This window comes from Gallinula chloropus, assembly GCF_964237585.1.
Source record: "Gallinula chloropus genome assembly, chromosome: 3".
NCBI lineage: Eukaryota > Metazoa > Chordata > Aves > Gruiformes > Rallidae > Gallinula > Gallinula chloropus.
Window position 1 is genome coordinate 61,012,609 of NC_140087.1, and position 23,033 is coordinate 61,035,641.

Below are 23,033 nucleotides of genomic sequence, written 5' to 3' on the forward strand. Positions count from 1 at the left end.
CAGTGGCGACCAAAAAGCTGTAGAACTGTAAGTGACAGAAGCCAAGAAGCCTATTTCCATGAAGCAAGTGCCAAAAAGACACTGAATAGAAGGGCCTCAGATAAGTTCTTAGCCAGTGCAAATGCAAGATTTGCAGCTTAGTAAAACTGCACAACTTCTTGCAGTGAGAAACCGGCTTTGAAATTAACAGGGCAGCAAGTTTGCTTTTCAGAGTACAACATCATCACAGCAATTCAAGCGTGTTTCTCCTTGTAAAAGGTTAAGTACCACAGAAGAGCAGTGAGGAGCCAGAGTGTTTCTTTTCTCTGATCAGAAAGCCATACCACTGCAGCTAGGTAATTAAAACAATGCTGCAAACACAGAGCTTGCTATTATTGTTACCCTTGGCTGCAGCTCTGTATTTTAATAACTTGCTCTCAGCAGGTTACTACATACTCTGGGCCATACTCTGCCCCATCACTACTGCTGAGCAACTAGCCAGGCAGGAACAGAGCTGACAAACAGGGTCTGACACATCAAACACTGACAGGCAGGAACTCAGTAAAAGCACCATGGATTCCCCCACACTCCTTGAAAAATTACAAGTATCTTCATGCAAATTCCCACCTGGAGCTCGAGAAGTGGTTCCTTCTTGGATTCAAGTCAGAAAGTTAGGGGCAAGCCTCCCCTCTACATATATGTGACAAGAATGAGAAATAAAATGGGAGGAAAAAGGAAGTAATTTAGAGAACAAAAAGGGGATAAGGTTATATGAAATTCATTATGTCAACACTGGGACTTCAGCTTTATGAAGGAAAGTTGTAGGAGAGAAAATCATCACCTCCAGCAGAACAAAGTCTAGCTGGAGGCCAGTAACTAAGGCTGTAACCTAGGGTTGAGACTAGGACCAGTGCTGTTTACCATCCTTATTAGCAGCCTGAACAATAGGACAGAGCCACCCTCTGCAAGTTTGCAGCAAGCCTGCAGACAATGCAGAATGGGGAAGAATGGTTGATACACCAGATATTTGTGCTGCCATTCATGGGATGTCATTCAGGGATGTGAGACAGGCTGGAAAAATGAGCCAGCAGGAAATTCAGGGAGTTCAACAAGGAGAGACCAGCTCTGCAGAGAGGGCCCCAGGGTCCTGGTGGACAAGCTGACCATGACCCAGCAACACATCCTGAGGGCAAACAGTATCCTGGGCTGCATTAATAAAAGCATTGCCAGCAGGTGGAGGGAGATGGTCCTTCCCCTCTGCTCAGCACTAGGGAAGCCACACGTGGTGCATTAGGTCCAATTCTGGGCTCCCCAGTATAATGCAGAGTTTGCTAAGATCACTAAGGAACCAGAGCCACTTCCATACACAGAGAGGCAGAGGGAGCTCATATTGTTCAGCCTGGAGAAGAAAAGGATTCAGAGGAGGAAGAACTGTACCCCTATGTAAGTATCAGATGAAAGTGTGGGGAGAGGATAAAAGAAGACTTACTTAGACTCTTTCCTGCAGTATCCAATGACTGGTTGAAAGGCAACGAAAACAAATAGAGGAAATACCATTTCAACACAAGGGAAAGAAGGAAAAAAAAAAGGTGTGGGGGTTTTTTTGCTGTAAGAGTGGTCAAACACTGGTTGAACAAGGTTCTCAAATGTCTATCCTTGGAGATACTCAAAACCTGAATGGACATGGCCCTGGGTAGCATGCTCTAGCCGTTCTTATTTTGAGCAGGGAGGTTGACTAGATTATTCTCAGAGGTCCCTTCCAACCTAAACAATTTTGTGATTCTGTGTTCTACAGCCTGACAGGACAGGAGGAAAAACCCCGTGTTAACTAAACTGTTTCTTAACAGATACTTTCTACTACAACAAAAGCTACGATTTCATCCTGCAGCATGAAAAGGAACAGTGGTTACAGTCACAAAGCACACGTTGCAAATGCCAACTGGCAAGGTTTTTCTGTCTTACTGCTGCAGAACTGCAGCAAAAGACATATATTTGAAGGATAGTTAAAACCTTATTCATAGAAGCAGCAGAGTATGACTCACCTGGGATCATAAGACCCAGGCAAAAAGGTGATATCAGTAACCAACACCACAAACATGAGGCAAAGTCGCATTTTAGCCAGACTGAGTAATTGTGTTCATGGTTATAAAGTCTTGAGATCTTCATCTGTATCTTCAGCTATATTATGAAACATTATGGCAAATTACTCTATTGAGACTGTTCTGTCTGCATGTCAAACACGAAGTAAGCAGCTGCATTCAAATCCAGCTACTTCTAGTTACTCAAACACCAACACATTCAAATTGCTAGTTAACACTCAGGTATGGCAACTGACACCTACTTAAACATAAAACTTAGAGTAGTAACAAGTAAGCAACAACAACAACAAAGGTTGTTAAGTGGGATGGCCTCTATTTACCTTACTGCTGAGATATGTCTTTTTTTTTTTTTTTTTTTTTTTCTTATTTTGGGCAAGTTGCTCTAATGCTTGAAAAGCACAGGAGACACTGAAACATCACATAGGCACGTCCTGGTTAAACATAAAAAGGAAGGGGGGAGGAGGGGCAAGATAACACCATGAAAGCTACCAGAAAAAGATGGGAGGACGAAGCAGCAAGCACCAGTTCAACCAGAATGAATCCTTATGGAACTGCGGTCTGCTATGCTGGAAGACCTGCCAGGCAAGTCCCTGCTGGCCAAACATGCAGAGTACAACCAGTGCAAGCCACTTAAGTTGCCTTCTTGATTGCTACCAATTTCTTTTCAAAACAAACAAAAAAGCTCCTTAGCTGTGTTGTGGACTTTAGACAATGGCAAACAGAGGGTTTTTTTTTCTGTTAAAAAATGTTACAGTATGTTACAAACGTGCAACCTCACACTCTTCTTTTCCCTGTAAGCTTAAGCACCAGAGACCAAGGTAAAATCCTCCTTACAAGATGTTTGTAGCCATGTGCCACAGATGCTACAGACCTGTTACTCAGGCAAGGACAGGGTGACAGCTGTTTGATTTTTAGTGGGGTTTGGATTTGCTTGGGGAAAGCAAATTAAAGAAAACATTTTCTCCCTAAGAGAGCGCTCTGAAAGCACACCCTCTGTCGTGGTTAAAGTACTGCATCCTAACAATAACCTGAACACCTCTGCAGAGTCAACTGTCTAGCAGCAGAACCTACCCAGGGGCAGTATCGAAAACTACAACGCTATGACTACAGTTTCCTCTTGAGTCACACTCAATGGCATGCATTACTAATTTGATCCTGTTGCTTGTCTTTCCAGATGTGGAATTCCCTTCGATGCCAAAGAGTCATTCATAAGCTACTTCACCTCCCTCAATTGTTAAGGTGGCTCAAAAAAAATAAATCACAGCTACTGTATCATACAGCCTTAAAAAGCTAACAGATCCAGCACAAAAGCAGAGCTTCCCAGTCAGGCTTCAGGGGAGACAATGCCCAGAGACTACTACCCAAGTTCATGGCCCCAAGGAAAGGGATACTTTTCAGATTGCATAATCCACACCAAAAAACAGTATGTCCAAACCAACTGTGTGAAAAATCCCATTAGGGTAATGGTCTATGCTAAGCAAATGACTTGTGAAATAGCAGTCCTGTTTCCTCCAGAGACAGGGCTACCTCTTTCAGGGTAGGGGGAATCGTTGAAACTGGCTTCGCAGCCTCAGCTGTTAACTCTGAGGATCTCAATCAAAGCACCAAGAGGGGAAAGGCAAGATGCAAACTAGTTGGTGCAGTACAAGCTGGCTAAAACTAATACTCCACAGGCCATTGTACAGGACATCAGCACTCCCACAGCTTCTATTCAACTGTCCGGCTGCTTCCACAGAGCTTGCGCTGCAGCACCACGGGGCTTTGTACCAGGGATCAAACTGCCTCTATTCCACACAGTACAGTCCAGAAAGATACAAACACCAGGGAATCTGGACAAAGACTCCACTGGAGAGAAATGCACCCACAAGGCAGGAGTAAGCCCTCAAATGGGTACTTGGGGGAAACCATTAATCCTGTTTCAAGAGGAGGAAAAAAAAGAAAGGAGAGAGATGAGCAGAGCCTGATTGCTATAAAAAAAAAGAACCACTTATTGTCATAGAACAGTAAATAGATAGTTGTAACCCACAGGAGATTTTTTTGCTTTCAAAGTGGGCAGACTCGAGTCTTGAAGGAACTTTATATAAAAACTTCAAGTATATTCTGTGGTAACTGCCCAAAATGAACTCCTGATAAAGACTGCACAACATTTTCACTGTTATTCAAGAGGGAGCAAGCTCTACACAGCACAGTAGGGGTTGGACAGAACCTCTGGAGATCATCTATTCCAACTGCCTGCTAAGGCAGGATCACCTCAAGCAGGTTGCACTGGACTCTGTCCACGTAGGTCTTGAATATCTCCAGAGAAGGAGACACCACAATCTCTCTTGGCAGCCTGTTCCAGTGCTCTGTCACCCTCAGATGTATTTTCTTGTGTTCAGATGGAGCTTTCTGTGTCCTGTTTTGTGCCTGTTGCTCCTCGTCCTTCTGATGGGCATTGGTGAGAAAAGTATGGGCCCATCCTAGATATACATACACCCTTTACTTATTTCTAAGTGTTGGAAAGATCCCCTCAGCCTTCTCCAGACTAAACAGACACAGCTCTCTAAGCCTTTCTGCAACAGGAGAGATGCTCCAGTCCCCTATGGACTCTCTCCAGTAGTTCCCTGTCTGTCTTGAACTGGGCATCCCAGAACTGGACAGAGTACTCCAGACATGGCCTCACCAGGGCTCTTCTTAGAGCACCCCAGGATACCATTGGCCTTCTTGGCCCTAAGGACACATTGCTGGCTCATGCAGAGCTTGTCATCCACCAGGACTCCCAGGTCCTTCTCTAAAGTGCTACTTGCCAGCAGGTCAACCGCAAACCTGACTGATGCCCTGACTGAGGGGTTAATTCTCCTTTGGTGTAAGACCCTGTGCATGCCCTTGTTGAACTTCATTTGGTTCCTCTTCACCCAGTTCTCCAGTCTGTCAAGATCCTGCTGAATGGCAGCACGGCCTTTTGGCATGTCAGCCACTCCTGCCAGTTTTGTATCACTAGCAAGCTTTCTGAGGGTACACTCTGCCCCCTTGTCCAGGTCACTGATGACTATATACTGAATAAGACCAGACCAAGCACTGACTCGTGGGGGGCAACACTGGCTACAGGCCTCCAACTGGACTCTGCATGGCTTATCACAACCTTCCAGCCAGTTCTCAACCCACCTCACTGTCCATTGATCCAACCCACACGTCCTCATTTGTTTACAAGGATGCTATGAGAGACGGTGTCAAAAACCTTGCTGAAGTCAAAGACAACAACATCCTCTGCTCTCCCTTCATCCACCTAGCTGGTCATGCCATCATAGAAGGCTATTAGATTGGTCAGGCATGATTTCCCCTTGGTAAATCCATGTTGACTATTCTAAACAATCTTCTCTACATACTTATTAATAGCCCCCAGAATAAGCTGGTTCCATCACCTTTCCAGGGTTGGAGGTGAGGCTGACCAGCCTGTAGTTTCCTAGGTCCTCCTTTCCCTTTCTGAAGGCTGGAGTGACACTGGCTTTTCTACACTCCTCAGGTACTTCTCCTGTTTTCCATGACCTTCCAAGGATGATTGAGAGTGGCCCAGCAGTAGTATCTGCCAGATCCCTGAGCACCTGTGGGTGCATCCCATCTTGGCCCACAGATTTATGGATGTCACAATTGCCTACGTGTTTTCTAAACTGATTCTCCTCAACCAGGGGAAGGTCTTCCTTTTCCAAGACTTTCTTTCCTACCTCCAGGGCCTGAGTATCCTAAGGGCTGGCCTTAGCAGTAAAGACTGAAGCAAAGGAGGCACTCAATAAATCCACGTTTTCTGTGTATTCCATCATCAAGGCACCCACCTCATTCAACAGCAGACCCACATTTTCCCTAGTTTTCCTTTTGCTGTTATGTACTTGTAAGTCTTGTTGTCCTTTAAATCCCTTTGCCAGTTTTAACTATGGCAACAAAATTCCGGAAAAACTGCTGTTTAGCTCTTAAAAAACCTCCCAAAACCAAAACACAAGATACCCTGAGGCAGTTGGAAAGCCACAGTTCTAGCCATACAGAAGATTCTGCTCTGACTTGGTCTAGATTTCCAAATCAGGCCAGTTCAAAATCCAGTAACCGGTAGCACACAGCAGTGAAACTGCTTCGGAAAAGATGGGCATTTCTTCTCCTTTTAAGATTTGCAGATTGCAAGCTTCCTCTATAATTTCAAGGAAAGCAGAGCATCTAGAAGCTTTTCGGATGTTTTTCCCCCAAAAAACCCACAGCTGCAGAAATAACATGACGTATTCAGCAGACTTAAAACAAATGTCCCAAGGCCATGGAATATCAAATCTTTCTGGGGACAGCAGACAAACTGGAATTTAGTTATTACCTACTCCACACAGGACTGAGGAAGCTAGCTACCAATGAAATGACATGATTTGGAAGTCTCAAAGAAAGTGTACAGGAGGCTCTTTCAGGTAAAAGACATGCAGACTGCAGAAAATCAGACTGCACAAACAAGGAGAGCAGTTTCTCATAGGAAGTTGATAACACATGATTCTAGTGCACTTATAGCTAGAGGTAACTAATCAAGGGTTTTCTGCTTGAAATTTTATTCTACCCATGAAATACTCTGAAGTGCCTGCCTTGAGGTTTATCAAATACAGGAGCCAAAAAACTGTAACAGGCCCAGAAGTGAGCAAACATTACTTTTTCTTCAAACAAGATGTGGAACTTGCCTATGACTCCAAATGAGACTGTGCATTCGTCTCTCCCTATGTGCCTAATTAAATAGCACAGTGAAAAGGCTTGATCAGCCCCTGAGCATTCAACTACTTAGCTCTAGAACTGTACCACCAGGACTAGGCACAGGCAAGGGTTACAGCCAAAAGGGCACTTAACAAGAAAAGCTGCCAGTGACTACAGGCAAGAACCAGGGCTGTGCTTTTCAGAAGATGTGCTACTTTAAACACCCCTATAATTACACTACTGAGCAAGGAAACCATTTTCCCAGTGTTCAAATCCAACTGGGCTCAGAAACATGATTTTACAAATATCTTTTAAATATGTCATATGATTAAAAAAAATACCAGACCTTCATCAACTTCCCTCACAGTGGAAGCAAACTGTGTAACGTGAATCACTGGCTGAAGGTTCAAAGCAACTAAACCAACTATTACTGGAAATCAAGATTCTGAATGTGTTAAGACCACCCTTATACCCACCCTAGTTCTGGTCATTGCCGTCTGCTTATCTTAATCAACTTCAGCTACCTAGCAGTTACCTCTTCACATTCTTCAGGTCTTGCCTAAGTTCCTACAAAATGCTGTTGATGCTGTCTTGTTATAAAGCTGACTTTTTCAGCCCCTCTCATGATATAGTATAAATAATCACCACATAAAAGTAGTTACAGCTGTATTGGTGTTTGCAGTTTGGGTTCTGGTGGAGAAGCGGGGACTGCAGGGGTGGCTTCTGCAAGAAGCAGCTAGAAGCCTTCTGCAGGCCCCAGAGAGTAAACACCAGTTGAGTCCATGCTGGAGTCACTGTTGATCAACGCCAAGTCCATCAGCAATAGTCACAGCACCTCTGTGATACACATTTAAGTAGTAAGAAGCCGCAAGCAGCTGCATTTTGCCACCAGAGAAGGGAGTGAGAAGATGTAAGAAACTGTACAGGCACCAAGGCCAGTGAAAGGGAGGAAGGGAGGCAGGGAGGGAGGGGCCCCAGGTGCCAGAGAGAAAGATGCCCCAGTAGCCCAAGGAGAAACCCATGGTGGAGTGGGTGCCCCCCACAGCCCATGGAAAAGGCCAAGACCCCACCTGTAGCCTGTGGAGAGGCCCCACGCTGGAACAGGTGGAGACAGACAGGAGATGCTGTGACCTGCGTTGGAACAAGCCCCTGTCAGCACTTGCAGCCCATGGAGAGAGAGACACACACAGAGATGAGCAAAGGAGATCCACAGCAGAGCAGGTTTGCTGGGGGTGGGGAGGTGGGGATGGGGCTTGTGACCCTGTGGAGGACCAGGCTGGAGCAGTCTGAGCCTGAGACACATTCTGTGATTTATGACTGCACCCCACTGAAACGGCCCACACTGGGGCAGCTGGTGAAGAGCTGAAGCCCTGTGGGAATGGACTCACATTGGAGAAGTTGTGAATGACTGTCTCCCGTGGGTGGGACCCCACACTGGAGTAAGGGGAAGGGTATGAGGAATGCTCCTGCCTTCCTCCCTGGCTAAGGAGGAAAACAACTCATGAGGAACTGAAACCCCCATTCTCCCATTTCCTGCCCCTCCCTGTGCCACAATGGAGTCGGGGAGAGGGGGGGTTAGGAGGGATGGGGGGCGAGAAGGGAAAGGAATCCTGACTGAAGTGGAGTCTGCTAAGAAGGGAGGAGTTGGGGGTGGTGTTTTAAGACCTGGTGACACTTCTCATTATCCGACTGGTTTCACTGGGTGTTTACATGGGAAAGGCAAAAGGCCATTCTGTGCATCTATTCACTGTCTCCCTACAGGGACCTCAGAACTGAAGAGCTTGTCTCCCCTTGAAGAACACTGACCATTTAAACCTCTTCAACTCAGTCAACTGTGGACAGAAAAAACAGAGCTACTGAGCACCTGAATGATAAGAACAGAAATAGATATTTAAAAGAGTGTATTTGGAGATAAAGTAGTATAATCTAAAGATCAACATCCTAAAGTAAGAAAACTAGCTACCAATCCATTAGATAAGCATTATTCTCTCCTTCCCCTAAGCACCTCTGCACCATCCTCCAGTTCCAGTGGGTTAGTGATGCCACACCCCACAAAACAGAAGCAAGCCATCTCCACCCAAGTTGCTGTGTGGAGAGCAAAACTTAATAATGAAAGGCATGCAAAGAATCAAAAAATAACTGGATTCAGATGCAAGGAAGAGAAGGATGAACCTTTTTAAAAGAAGCCTTGAATGTTTGCACTGTTAGGCTTCAAGGACTTCTCACCCTCACTATGAACAACCGTCTTTACAACAAAGAAGTTGTAACACGAACTTCCCTTGGACTTTTTAGATACTGTGTTCATTTTCTTGCAAATAATGGATTTGGTAAAAGCCAATGGGAAAATGATGTTCAGTTACTATAAATTTAATCATAAACCAGTAAGAAGCTAATGATACAGATCAACATAACAGCAAATTCCTATATTAAGTTTTATGTACACGTCTATGCAAGGCCCATCAATAAAAAAAGAGGCCACAGTAAGTTTGAAAAGCATGCTGGAAAATGTATGACAGTAATTCTAGCCAGGAACGTAAGTTAGTGCACTTGCTGGTATGATGCAGCAAATGATTCAAGCCAACAAAGCATCTTACCATATTTAAATTTACCCCTGGTTATCCTACACCAGTTCAGTGACTCCTAAGAATTGTGTGGCCACATCTCAGGATGTCAGTAAGCAGAAGTCCATTGTCATAAAATCAGAAGCAACACCTTTAATGATGCTCTCATTAATGAAGTAATTAGCAGGAAAAAACAGCCTTTCTCATTAGATTATTCTAGCTGTACCTCAAAGCAGCAGCAGAGTTCACTGTTACTAATTTTTTAAAAAAAGTTTAGCTCTGGCATCTGTTACTATTACAAAACAAGTAATCCTCTTATACCTGCTGACAACTGCAAAAAATACCTTGGATTTGTGGCTGACAGTCTTACTGCAAGTTTCAGTCGTACTCTTCACCGACACAAAATGGTCAGACTTAATACAAATAAATTTATTCAAACGTTCTGAATGGCTGGCTCCACTAGCTACAGCTCATCCTCAGCACACCTTCTGATATTCAGTGCATCTTTCAATCAAATTCCCAGGTCCCAATTTTGAAGAATGCCGCTGCGATGACAGAAATTTGAAGCTCATCTTCCTTTCCCTCTTCTCCCTCCTCAAATTAAAAAAAAAAAAACAAACCCAAACCTTTAAAAAATTCACATCTCAGATCAAAAGGTTTTTCTATGCATTAGGAACAAATGGTAAAAATGACAGCAGACAAATGCTGAGGGGAAAAAAACCCCCAACAACCAGACTTCAGAGTAGTTAAAAACTGTACTTCACTGCAGAGCAGCTGCTCTGGAGAGCACCAGTAAAGGTGTTGAACAACAGAGTTGCAAGAGACTCTGAAAAGAGACTTCTCCATTTCCAGTACAGCAAGGGTGCCAGAAATGCACAAAGATATTACAGATCTCAAAATTCCGCTTCACAATTAAGCAATTCACGCAAATACTCCTAAGCCTGTGGGTAGCAATAGACATGGTAAACTCCTGACACACAACTTGTCATGAGCTGTGGCTACAAGGGCCTTGGCTTACTCATCAACACTCTGAAAAAGCGTTACAAATTGCTCTTTCCTCAGACAAAAAGAAAACTAGGCAAACCCAAATTCATTCAGACTACAAAAGCCTAGCCCTCCCACAGAGTCAGAGCTTTGGTTAGCACACTTGAATTGAATTAACATTGAATTCTACCTATCCAAAAAATCCTCTGTACTTGGCTCAAAGCAAACCCAGCGAGTGACCAGACACCCAGACATACCACATTATTTTTGCAAAGTATCAGGAAAGGGTGGTAACAGGACTGAAAAAGGAAGGAACAGGTCATCTGCTACAGCTCTTTCTTCACCACAGCAGCCACCCAAATAACCCTTTAGCCTTCCTACAGTGGCACACAGCGACACCACTCATGGTTATGTGAGTTCAGCTCTGCATTTTAGCTTTTAAAGTTCAGTTGCCTGTTAAACATTTGCAAAGACTGTGAGCAATAAGAGGGGGGGAGGCACGTTTCGATACTTCCTCCCTCTGAAAGAGACAGGTATCAGACAGCCTTTAAACACATCCAAGATGACAGAATTATCTGGGCAAAGGCTTTGCTGTTGTCACATTCCCTTCCTACTTTACCTAGGTTAGAAGACTGAAGTATTCAATTTGATGATACAAACAGAAGAGTCTCAAATACACAAAAATATTCCTCTGTTTATTTTTACGTAATTGCTACATTCAAGAGGCTTAACAGATATTTATATTAGCCATACCTCCATGTCAAAGCATTTTTACAAACTAAACTTCCTAGGTCTTTCATGTTACATTACTGTACACACAGGCTACAGTTGTATTTATTCCCAAGCAAAGCTGTTGCTAAGAGGAACAGCAACTGAGTTTTAAGACAGACAAGCACAGGAAATAAAAATGGATACGAAAGAAGAATGTATCTGGAAAGGAAACGGGCAGTTACCAGACTTGGAGTTTTGCCAGGCCATCTATATATATTTATGCATATCAAAATAGAACAGGTTCAGGTACAAAACTCAAGAGGCCACATTTCTAATGCTGTGCCTTCACACGTGCTACACAGTAGTTTGGAACTCTTCTTGATTGACTCCCAAGCTGCTTACTACCCACATGCTCTTCCCCAGTTCGAGGCTGCTCTAACCTCATGTGCCTACATGTCCTTGGGTCAGATTCATAGTTGACTTTCTCTTTGGCTTTGCCCTCCCTACAGTAATCTGAGCATCACTTTTGATTCTTAAAAGTTTCAGCCAGGTTGCTGCCTTTCCAGTCCTCCCTTTTAGGAGCCCACATCAACTTGCCAACTCCTGTTTTACATGCAGAGTAGAAAGTCCTAAAAACATGATACTTTAAAGTTCTTTAACCACATTATCCTTTTTCCTAATATTAAGACCACACAGATATCTGTGTATACCTTTTGGATCTAGAAGGCTATGATAAGCAAGGTGGATTAAACATCTTCTAAAGGAAACAAGGCTGCTTCATCCACATGCCACACACTGCCACTGCCAGATTAACCCGTTGTTCCAGAAGAAGTAGTAATAAAGCTTGGTTTCCCAAAGACTTGCTGTCTGACCTCCTCCTCCTCAACAGGCTGGAGAAGGCATGCTGGCACTGTGCCAAACCCAAACCTATCAATGCACTGGCTGGATGTGCAGCAGACGTCAAACAAGACAGACCATGGCCAAATCTGCCCTTCCCCTCATCTAAGGTTCCAACTTGGGTCTTTCCTCTGCTCAGCTGCCAGTTTTCACAAAACCCATGAGAACACCATTATGTCTGAAATCTGAACCATCTGGTCAATCACAGATTTGCAAGGAGGCAACTCAAAAGTGTGGGAGGGGTGAGAGAAAGAATAGCTGTTAAACAAGTAGCCTAATCCCATCAGGAAACTATGCTTAAAACACTGTCACATATATCTATGCAGAAAATCAAGTACCCAGTTCACCAAATGACATTAAAAGTGTCCAGTGGCGCATCCTAAACACCACACTCAAACATAACTGATGCTCAAATTAACCAAACCCCACACATTCTTAATATGAATGAGTTTTTTCCCCCCCCTGGTTTTGGCAAGACAGACACTACAGACCTCCACAGAAACTGCACATGCTTGTAATTTTTGGTTGCTAGAAAACAACCAAATTAAAACATACTCAGATAAAATTCTCCTCTTTTGCCACCAAAATCCCACATCCACAAGCACTCATTTCATTGTCCTAATGAATCACCTTTCCAGAACTTGTGTCCTCCCAAATGGCAGCAATGCAGGCCCTTGCACTTAGAATGCCATCTCTATTTTTAGTTCTACAGAAGTGAGAAGCAGTAATAAAGCTATTAATCTTTCCTCTCCCCTACCTGAATTACAAAACCGAGGTGAATCTCTAAACTAATTCAAACTACTAGACTCCTTAAATAGGGACAAATCCTTGGCTTTTAGAACTATAACATTTAAACAAGGATTTTTCAGATGACACTGTACAACTCAAAAGAGCTATCCTGCAAAGTCTGTATTTCTGAAAAGACATAATAAAAGTATTTAAAAAAAAAAACAAAAAACCCCCACAACCTTGGGCAGTGCACTCTTATTGACTCTTAAAGGGTTTCATTTTCTACCTTCCTGCCCCCTTCTTCCTTACAGAGTATGCCCAGGAAACAAGAGCTCTCCAATTCAGTTCGGATTCAAGTTTGGCTGCGAATTAAATTGTTCTGATTTCATTTTTGCTTGAATTAATGAAGCTGTTGACCCTCCTGGAGCCCCTTCTTAACTCTTCAATAGCTTTAAAACAACCAAGAGAAAATCAGCAAAGTGTGACATTGAACCACTGATATTTTAAATATTATTCTTGATCTTGTTCTTTGCATATTTTATAACAGAATGTACTGTTCTGCAATTAGTCAAAACTTTGCCTAAGCTCTACACCATGACACTAATCTCTTTCCTACACTGCTGCTTCACTTATGTGTTTATTACTCTGGACTATTCAATTCTGAACAATTTCTGCATTTTGCTGGCTGTTCATACAGAGTTTAATTGTAAAGAACTTCGAAATACTTGTCTCTCTAGCTGACAAACTCAAACAACACACATAAACTTCAGAAGAACCCCACTGCTAAGCTTTCATCAAAACAAACACTGGTCTTTTTATTCCTTTATCAATCAGTTTTCAGTTTACGATTGCCCATTATTCTCACCCTACACTTGTTTTCCTTCTCTAAAGGAATCTTGCAGAAGGCACTTTTCCAGTCTAAACAACACTAACCAGCTAACAAAACAGTAAGCAAAGGTGCAGTCATCTACTTCAGTGACATTTTATTCACTTATTAGAGCCTGCAGAGGACTGCTCTCTTGAACTGAGGCCATAAGCATACATTAAAGCTGGTACTGTCACCAAAGGATGCAGTTCCTTCCCCTTTCCCGTTGCTATTTGTACCCACCTTATTCTTTCACCACATCAGCAAAACAAACTGGGTTAGGGATTGTGTTTTCTACGTCACCCAGGGGAAAAAAAGGGGTGGGTAGCTTTAGCATGGATCAAGGCTGTGATCCAGATCACCAAACAATAATTCCAATATTTGGCCAATAAAACTGAAGAAGAGATGCTGGGATGAGTCCGAAAGGCTGGGACTGCCCTTCTTCAGTGGCACTCCCTGCTCGAAATGCTTGTGGGGAAATAGGGAAAAAAATAACATAAAACACAGCCTTGTCTGCAGAATCCCTCACTGGTGCCATGGAACATTTTTAGGAATGCAAACACATTAGCCTTACTTATTCCAGTAACTGCATACACAAATGGCTGGACTATTATCTCAACTGTGGTGACTGCAAGGGCCGTGCAATCACTTGCCCACGCAACCCTGCGCCTGACGTGTCACCCGAAGCATTACAGCTTATATTCCACTGCAATAAACGCAGCCAGATTACATATCTTGGAGCTGTATTTTGGCTCAGTTCACACTGGAAAGTTACACCACTAAGCTTATATTCCATAAAGGATTTACTAACTTCCCCGTCTAATTAAGGTTGCACAACTCTTCCATTTTTTAGATTCTGTTTTCAGCAGCTTAAAGCTTTGCCAAACTAACCTTTGGAAAGGCTTCTCACCTGACAGAGAAAGGGAAAGGGCTACTTTCACTTCCTTTGAGTTTCATTCTAAAAGAGTAATTTCTCAGAGCAAAGCGACAGAGAAAATAGCTTCTATCCACAATAAATACCCAGGTTTTTTCCTCCCATTTTCCAGGAAAAGAAATTCTAAAATTTCTACACTTTAGAAAAGTTACATTAAAATGAGAAAGAGTAAAGGCATCATCTCCAACATGTTCCAATTCAGACACCATCACACCGTCGAAGAGGAAAAAATTTCTTCTTTCATACACTCTGCAAAGAATTTGCAGAGAAGAATTTAAGATTTTGCTTCTTCAAATCAGAGCTGGACAAAAGCTTTCCTGCAAATATTTCACATGGTTCCTAAAAACCTACCATCAAGAACAAGAACAAGAAATGGTACAGAAAACAGACACCCACCTCTCAGGTATTCTTACTCATCTCCTTTCAGACACTCAACCAGCAAGAAAGGGAGAAGTAAGATGACTACTGTGAATAGATATGCTAAATACAAAGACACAGATGAAAACACATCCTAAAAATAGCCGACAGCCATAAGCTGGAATAGAATCCAGAATTCCAAAGCTTTGTCCTTCTTTGGCTGTTAGCATATAAATTAACTCAGAAGCATCCCCCAGCCATTCCTGGTCTTAAAAATAAACATTCATATCTTTCTCAATAGGTATTCCTCAATAATTTAATCTTTACTATCCTTACCCAGGTGTGACAGGTTTGGTACACTTGCTATAGTTTTGTATTATCCAGAGTAGGTGAAACAGGAGCAGAGACTAACCCACCCAAGACAGACATGAATAACAACAAACAACGAAAATGTCACTAGCAAAAAACCAACAGTGTGTGTAATCCTGTGGAATGATCCTTTACAGTTAAAGGATAACACAGGAAAAAGAAGGGTAAACTTTATTGCCTTTGGCACGTTGCTGACACTAGATGAACTACACAGAACTATGGTAAAGCCTGAAACTCGAGTTCCAAAAAGGAGAGATGGAAATTTCCTGGTGTGATTGACACGTATTTAAAATGGGGCAAGGGTCCCTCTATGGCATTCTTTTACAAACAGGCACATCACCTGCACAAAGAAGCTGCCAGTAAGTTCACTGTACTGCTTACCTCCTCTTATGCAAAGACACAGTGAGCCTTTGCTCTGGGGCCATAGTAGAAAAAGGTCCAATGTCCCTAACTCATTCAACTCTGACCTTTTCTTATCAAGACAGCTCACAAATTACACACAAGCTTCCTCTTAGAAACAGCAAAATAAATTCAAAAGATCTCAGCATAACCCCCACACAAATCACACAGATCAGAGAAAGGGGCATTTAACCCAGGGATTACCTAGAAACTCAGTTTATGCTCTGCCTATGTGGTATGCTGCTATCCAAATCTACTGAGTCATATCAGGTGTTCCGGCACATTCAAAGAAAACACGTGACCAGAACAATTTTAGTTCTCCATTTCACACTTTCTGACCACAAAAACATGCATGTTTCCCCCATCAGTCCTCAGAGTGTTGAACAGTCCCAAAACCAACATACTGCCAGTTAAAATCATACTGTGGGAAAGAGGAGAGTAAACAATGGCAGGGGTAGATGCACAGTAGGTCTCCTGAAATAACACCTCCTGCCTTATTTGGGGAAAAAAAAAAAAAATCACTTTATCTCCTCTGCTGTTCTTCAGCTTCTGCTGCACTTCCTGCCTGAGGAGAGGGGCTGACTTGTCATGAGAAGCAGCAGAGAGGAAGTGTTGTCACAGCAACTCCACCTGTATGCCTTACAGTTCTGGAAAACAAAAATATTCACATTCTTGGAAGATGAGAAGAGTTGGGGTTACTGACTGATCAAATAGAAACAAACAAGATTTTGAATTGGGGTGGTGGGGGGACTGCTGAAAAGTTGCAGAACAGTTGCTACCTAATCTTACACACAAACCAGCCAGTAAGTTTTAAATCACTTGAGGGGAATGGAGGAGGACACAACCAAAAATCAAAATCTCAGTTTTACTTGGATGAATAATGAAGAATGGAGAAAGGGAAATCCTCTTAACTTACAAACCCAGAATACTCTTACTGCCACTATTTAAATGTCACCTTCCCAGGTGACACAAAACAGTAACAGGCAATACCATAGGATCAGTTCACTTTTCACTGAGCACTGCATCATTATACCAGCAGGCACACTTGCATCACTAAAACTTTCATGTGTGGCAGTGGATGTATCTTCCTGTCATCAGCCCACCAACCTGTCCATCTTCACTGCAAGTCTGTGCGTGCTGGCAAGAGGCTGAAACAGAAGGTAGTGCCAAGACATCCCCTTCACGGCTGGAGAATTAAATACTCTTCACCGAGAAGGCGACTGGGCACTTTCACAAGCTCCCCAGGGAAGTTGTCACAGCACCAAACCTGACTGAGTTCAAGAGGCATCTGGACGATGCACTCAGTCACACGCTCTGACTTGGCTGACCCTGTGTGGACCAGGGGTTGGACTCCATGATCGTTATGGGTCCCTTCCAACTCAGGATACTCTGTGATTTTACAAGTCCAAGCACAATTCCCAAGGAAGCTGCCTCCAAAGATACTCACAACCCTGCTGACCACACACACCTCTCTTCTGGTGCTCTGACAGGCAGAAGAGTCCTGATGGTTGCTGAGATCAGAGGACACCACACATCCTCCATCAGCTCCTCCCTGTCCCAAACAGGCTGGGTACACACCACCACTCCCTACAGTGCAACTGAGCCGCATAGAGCAGAGCGAAGCACAAGATTAGCATCATGAGGATCAGGACTGCATTGCTAACCAGTTACTCTGCTATCATAGAGACTTTTAACTGCAATACTGCAACAACACTATTGTAGGCTAATACTAACTTCTGCATTTAGACAGCAGGAGAACACAACAAAACAGTTTGTCTCATCATGTTTACGCAAAACAGCATTTTTCTCTAGCAGCCCCATTTTTGGCTATTCAATTAGAAACAGGGATATTAAATTTTCATCAGCAATAGTTACCTGCCAAAAGAAGTTAAAAATCTAGAAAATGTAGGTCACCAGAAATTTGCCACCACAGATATGCTCCATCTCCCTCCCATTATATCTACTGCACTATGTAGTGGTTTCTGGTTCACTTGTATATTAAACAGCAAATTATAATACAGAGAAAAAAGGTACTTGCCAACAAAGGATTAAGCACTCTTGAGATAGCTTTTTTTAGAATGCATATTCCAACAAATGCAGGAAAATATCTGGAAGTGTTATTCAAAGGTGCCTTTCAAATCACACTAACATGCAGACTCAAAGTGTCCTAACTGAACAGCTCCTATGAGGAGAGCAATACGTTTATATGAACGGCCTTAAAATTTCTAAACCTTTTTCTAAGAAGGCCTTTCTGAGAGCATATAAAAATAAAATAACATTGCTGGACGATCTGAACGTTCTTCATAAAAAGACATTGAAGTCTCCTTTTCACAAGGCACACTACAAAACGCTATGGTTCAAGAGAACAACACAGATATTTATCATACTCTGCCCTTTAAAAATCAAAGGCAACCAATTATACCCAAGTTCTCTCTCATACTTGCATCTTAAGAAGAAAAAGATTAGGGAAAGGAGAGCGACCTTTACAATTCCTCTTCCCATTCCTTCCTTTATTTTGCTTGCCCAGTTATACACTATCTCTTTACATAACATCAAGTGCATCTGCAAACAGAAACACCTACATTTATCAAAAAGCACAGATTAGAGCTGCTGATATAAGGCACAGATCATGTCATTTCTGCGACAAATCCTCTAGGATCCTAGCACAAAAGCACAGGTTTATGTAGGGGTGAAGGGCAGACCTAGTTCATGAGTTTTCCTCAGCTCTTCCAGCTCTGTTCAATCACATATACCAACAATTATGCAACAGCAGCAAAGCCCAGAAGGAAAACCTAGCACTCACCATATTTTCTTCATCTGGTGTTGATCTCTCTCTTACATACTACATACAAACTCACAGGGGTGGGGTAAAGTCTACTGTGACTTTACTTTTACAGGCTGAATTTATGTCACTCCTCACCCAAGAGATGACCCAAGCTTGGAAGGGGAAGAAGTAAATAAATTAAAAATCTGAAACACACCTTCAAAACAACTGAAGCAAGAACAGGACCTCCAATTAAAAGACAAGCAAAACTTATTTAGCTGGTTATCCTCTCAACCAAGAACAAAAACCCAACTCGCCAATTGCTCTGCTACTCAAAAGAAAAATCCTCAATCTTCTTGATGAAGACCTACTATCTTTTACTTACTTTTGCAAAAAAGGAAAATACTGAAGCCTATCTTTGACTTAGCTTTTGGGATTGAAAACAGAAGAATTCTGGAGCAATGTCTCTTTCAGGTGCACCACTGCAAGCGTTGGACACCAGCGCTAATAAAGTAGTATTTCAGTTCTATGTTGTGCTCTATAAAAAGAGAGAACCTAGCAACAGTCTTTCATAAATCCATCGGTCTAGAAACAGGCACATAAATTGTCTGCGTATGTTGAAGGCAGAGATACGTTTTCCTGGTTTTTTCTGCATGTGGTTGTGAACACAGATATGAGTAAAGAAAGAATGAGCAAAGAAGCTATTCTTGATATTTGGTATGCTATTCTTGCCATTTTCAGTATAAAACATGTTAATGTCTTCGTATCAAATAAAATGTATTTAAACTAAGACTTCAGACAAGCGTTTGCTTAAAATCCTCCCAAAACAAAAGCCATGCTTTATAGTGAAAAGCAAAAAGAAGGGCCTCCTTACCCATACACCATCCCAGAAAACACTTGTGTGTAGCTGTTTGTAAATGACGCTTCAAAACAAACATACTAAGACATTTCAAGACTGCAAAACAAAGGATTCCAAATTGTCAAGACACATCAGCAACACCAATCAACAGATGATTCAGGGAGACTCTAGGATATGCAGATCATGCTAAGACCACTTTCCAAGCAATAGGCAAAAGAAACCACACAGTTATGCAGTCAGCAGTGAAACTATCCCAAGGAAATTGCTTTCAAAAATTGACAACCATATCGTCGTGGGACAATGGCTTGAATTTTAACTAGCACATTCAGTGTACACAGCAAATCCCTGGGGTCACATGCTGTATGACTTAAACATTACCATTATGCCAATAAACTTTCCCACTTCCAATTAATAACACACACGACACCTTGAAAGTCAATCCTTCCTTCTGGAAGGCCTTTGTGCTTTAAGGCATAAAGCAGACTTCCAAAAATACACCTGCCACTGCAAAGACCATGTGGACTTCTTTTAACGAGCAAATATAAACTTATAAAGATTTATTTTTTTTAAACAGCATATCTAGGAAAGCTTGAGCTGTACCAGGCAAGGCAATTTTGAAGCAGTGCAATGTTGCGGCCGTTCTAGTCCGACAGACCAGAATCCAGCTTGCTGCTGCCACCATCTCCTAGAGAAGAACTGGAAGCTCACCTAGAGTATCCACAGAAACTCTGTGCATCTCGGAAAGGCACAGCACAGGGTACCGAAAGGCACATTACCACAGAGGCTTCAGCTCTTGTAGCCTAACAAAAAGAGTGCTCCGTCTGGGTCAACACTGACTTTCTGACTAATCAGGAGTCTGACCAGACTCCAGAGCTGTGTGCTGCCATTCCTTTTTTCCTTGTTTACATGGACAAGACCTGTGGATGCAGCCTGGGCAGAAGAGAAGGACAGAATTTTAGGAGGGGTGTTTATATTTTTGCACTCAGTAGATTAATTTCCTCCCCTTTCAAAGGTCTAAGCACATACATAAGAATTGATGGCTGTTTTCTTGCACAAAGTGCAGTAGCCTGGATGAAAATCAGTGCATTTGAGGACAAGACTAGAGCCTTCCTTAATATTTCAGTTCAGTCCATCACCTTGATGAGCCTATGAATACTAAGAAGCAAAAACAAGTTCAGTAATAACTGCAAGGTAAGCATGCAGAGGGAAAAACCCTACGTATTCTGTAATCAGCTCTACTAACAGTAAATGAAGAGCCACACAGTAGAGAAACATTGTGCATCACTGTTTGCATGAAAGAAGTTCCCTCTGTTTCTCTCCATTCTGAAGCAGCAGAAAGAGACAGTCACTAGTGCAAGAAATAGAAGACCTACTCTTCTGACATGAGCTCCATATCAAACTTCTTAGCCTTGTGTCCCGACTGTAAGTGGAGATGACTGAGAGACACACTGACTTAACAAAGAAATATCTGGCTCTATAAGCTACAGTACAAATTAACTTTCTTGTGAGGGGATGCACCTTTTTCACTAACACTAAAACAAAGTGATCAAGATGCTTGAGAAAAATTATATTTCCGGTTATACCAAGACAAAATACTGAGAAACTCTTAATGTATAGCAAGTCTGTGCCTATGACTTAAAAACATGTTACAGTGCGCTCAGCATCTCTATCCAGAAAGTCAATGCATCTGTAACAGAAACCTGAAAAGAAAAACATTCCACATACCTGCTATAAGCAGATATTCCCCCCTACACATCCCCCTACTAAAACATCTATGTTTTAAGACTTATTTACATCTTTATATTTGTACATTTTAAATTAATAAGACATTCTTACCTGTATATCCTGCCCACCAGCCCCAGGAAGCCACCATTGCTAAAAGCCACTTAAATAACACTCCTTCGATATACCAGAAGCTTTTACTATCCAACACTCGGAGGGGCTGCAGCACAATTAAATACAAGACGTAGGACGGAATAGCAACCAGGTTATTGGCGACCATAAAAGCGAACCTGAGGAGTGCTTTCAGGCAGGTATAGCCCACCCGCCGGGCCTGCTCTAGAGTCACGGCCATTCTCTTCACAGCGGAGGGCGCGGGACCGTCCTGCGGGCACAGGAGAAACAAGGTACAGGTAGCGCTCTCCGAGCGGGGAGAGGCGAGGGTGCCTGCCTGCCCGCCTGCCCGCCCGCCCGCCGGCCCCAGACCCAGCCGCCCGCGCCTGCCTCCGCCGTTAGTCACCGGGGAAAAAAAGCTACTCCCGCTCCACGGCGGGAGGACGAGGGGAGCGGTGCGACCCTGCGGCCGGTGCCGCAGCGGGGCCACCTCACCCCTCCCCAGCGGGCTCCGAGGGACCCCCGCCCGCAGCACCCCCGAGGGGCGGACACGCGCGGCCCCAGCCCGCCTCCCCCTACCCCCACCGAAAAAGGTCGCGGGGGGGAAACGCAGCTACCGGCGGCCTCTCCCCCAGCCCCAGAGCGGCTGACAGGAGCCGGGGCCCGCGGGCGGCGCTGAGGGGAGTGGGCGCTGAGGGGAGAGGGCGCCGGCGGGCCCGGCCGCGGGACTCACCTCCAGCAGGGCGGCGGAGCGGCGGCGGAAGCGGCGGTGGGGCTGGGGTAGCTGGGCCCAGAGGTGGCGGCGGCAGTCCCGGCTGGCGGCGGCAGCTGGCGGCGGCTCATGGACCCGGAGGTGGCTGACCCGGCCGCGGCAGTGCTACTCGCCCTGCGGCTCCCTGCGGAGAGAGGGGGGCGGGCGGCGTGAACGCGGGGGCAGGCGGACGAGGAGGCGGGAGCGCCGGGCCGGGCGGGCAGGCGCAGACAGCGGGTTCACCTCGGTTCTCCCGCGCCGGCAGCCCAGCCGAGCGGGGCCTGGCACCCTTCCCTTCCCCTGCCCTCCCGGCTTCAGCCCGGCGCTCCGCGGAGAGGACAGCGCCGGGCGCCGAGCCCCGGCCCCGCAAGGACAGGCGGGTGCCGCGGGTGGGGGGGGATGACCCTGCACCTGTTGGGGGCGGGAGCCCGGGCCCGCGCAGGGTCCGTACCTCGGCACCGCCGCCTCCGTCCCCGCTGCAGGCAGCGCGGGCCGCCCGGGTTTCATGCCGGCCGCTGGGGCCGCGCTCCCCGCCCCCGCCGGCTGCGTGTCCGCCGTGACCGCCCGCTCGCAGCCGAGAAGCGGGGCTGGCGCTGCAGCGAGCACCGCCCCCCGCCGGAGAGCGCGGGCGGCTGCGCCCCCCGCCCCCTCACGCACAGTCACACGCTCGGCAGCGCGGAGCGGGCCTCTTGCCCCGGTGGGTGGCTGCACCGCGGCCCCGGGAGCGCATCTTGAACGGGCCCCGGGGAACTCCCGCTCCACGGAGAGCGCAGAAGCAGGGGCCGGCCCTGCGGCGGCCTCCGCGAGCTTCTGCCCCCGTCCTGGAGCCCGGGGATGGCGGGACGATCGGAGAGCAACACGGTCTGGCGCACCGGAGCCCGCGGAGGCCAGCTTGTTCAACGCCCTGGCGCAGCTCTTCGAAAGCTGAGGACAGGGGAGGAGGGGAGACGGGCGCAGCTGTCCGCAGCACCACGAGAGACACTCCGGCCCAGGACAGCAAGGGCCGGCCAGATTCTGCTGGAAAACCAACTTTCTCCATCCTGCCCCTGCAACACCATCTTCTGCTTCAGAAGCCCCCAACAGATCTGCAGTCACAGGGCATCGGACCTTGCCCCAAGCTTCCACAGCCTCCTCTAGACAACCTGTACCTGGAAGAAAACCATGCCAGAGTAAGGGATTTTTGCCCGCTGTGTAACTGCATCATCCCTTGTGGCAACACAGAACTGGTGACTCTCATCTGTTCGCTGTGCCTG

General features: G+C 44.9%; 1 protein-coding gene across 1 annotated transcript in view; it reads right to left on the reverse strand.

Annotated features, from left to right (window-relative positions):
- LPGAT1 (lysophosphatidylglycerol acyltransferase 1) overlaps nucleotides 1–21,825 on the reverse strand; it is a 60,128-nt gene extending 38,303 nt beyond the window's left edge. The window contains exons 1-2 of the mRNA XM_084261934.1: nucleotides 21,763–21,825; nucleotides 21,033–21,300 (exon numbers count right to left, since the gene is read on the reverse strand). Of these exons, the coding sequence (XP_084118060.1) occupies nucleotides 21,033–21,270 (238 nt within the window). The 5' untranslated portion in view covers nucleotides 21,271–21,300; nucleotides 21,763–21,825. The remainder of the gene's footprint in view (nucleotides 1–21,032; nucleotides 21,301–21,762) is intronic.
- Between the last annotated feature and the right edge of the window lie 1,208 nt (nucleotides 21,826–23,033).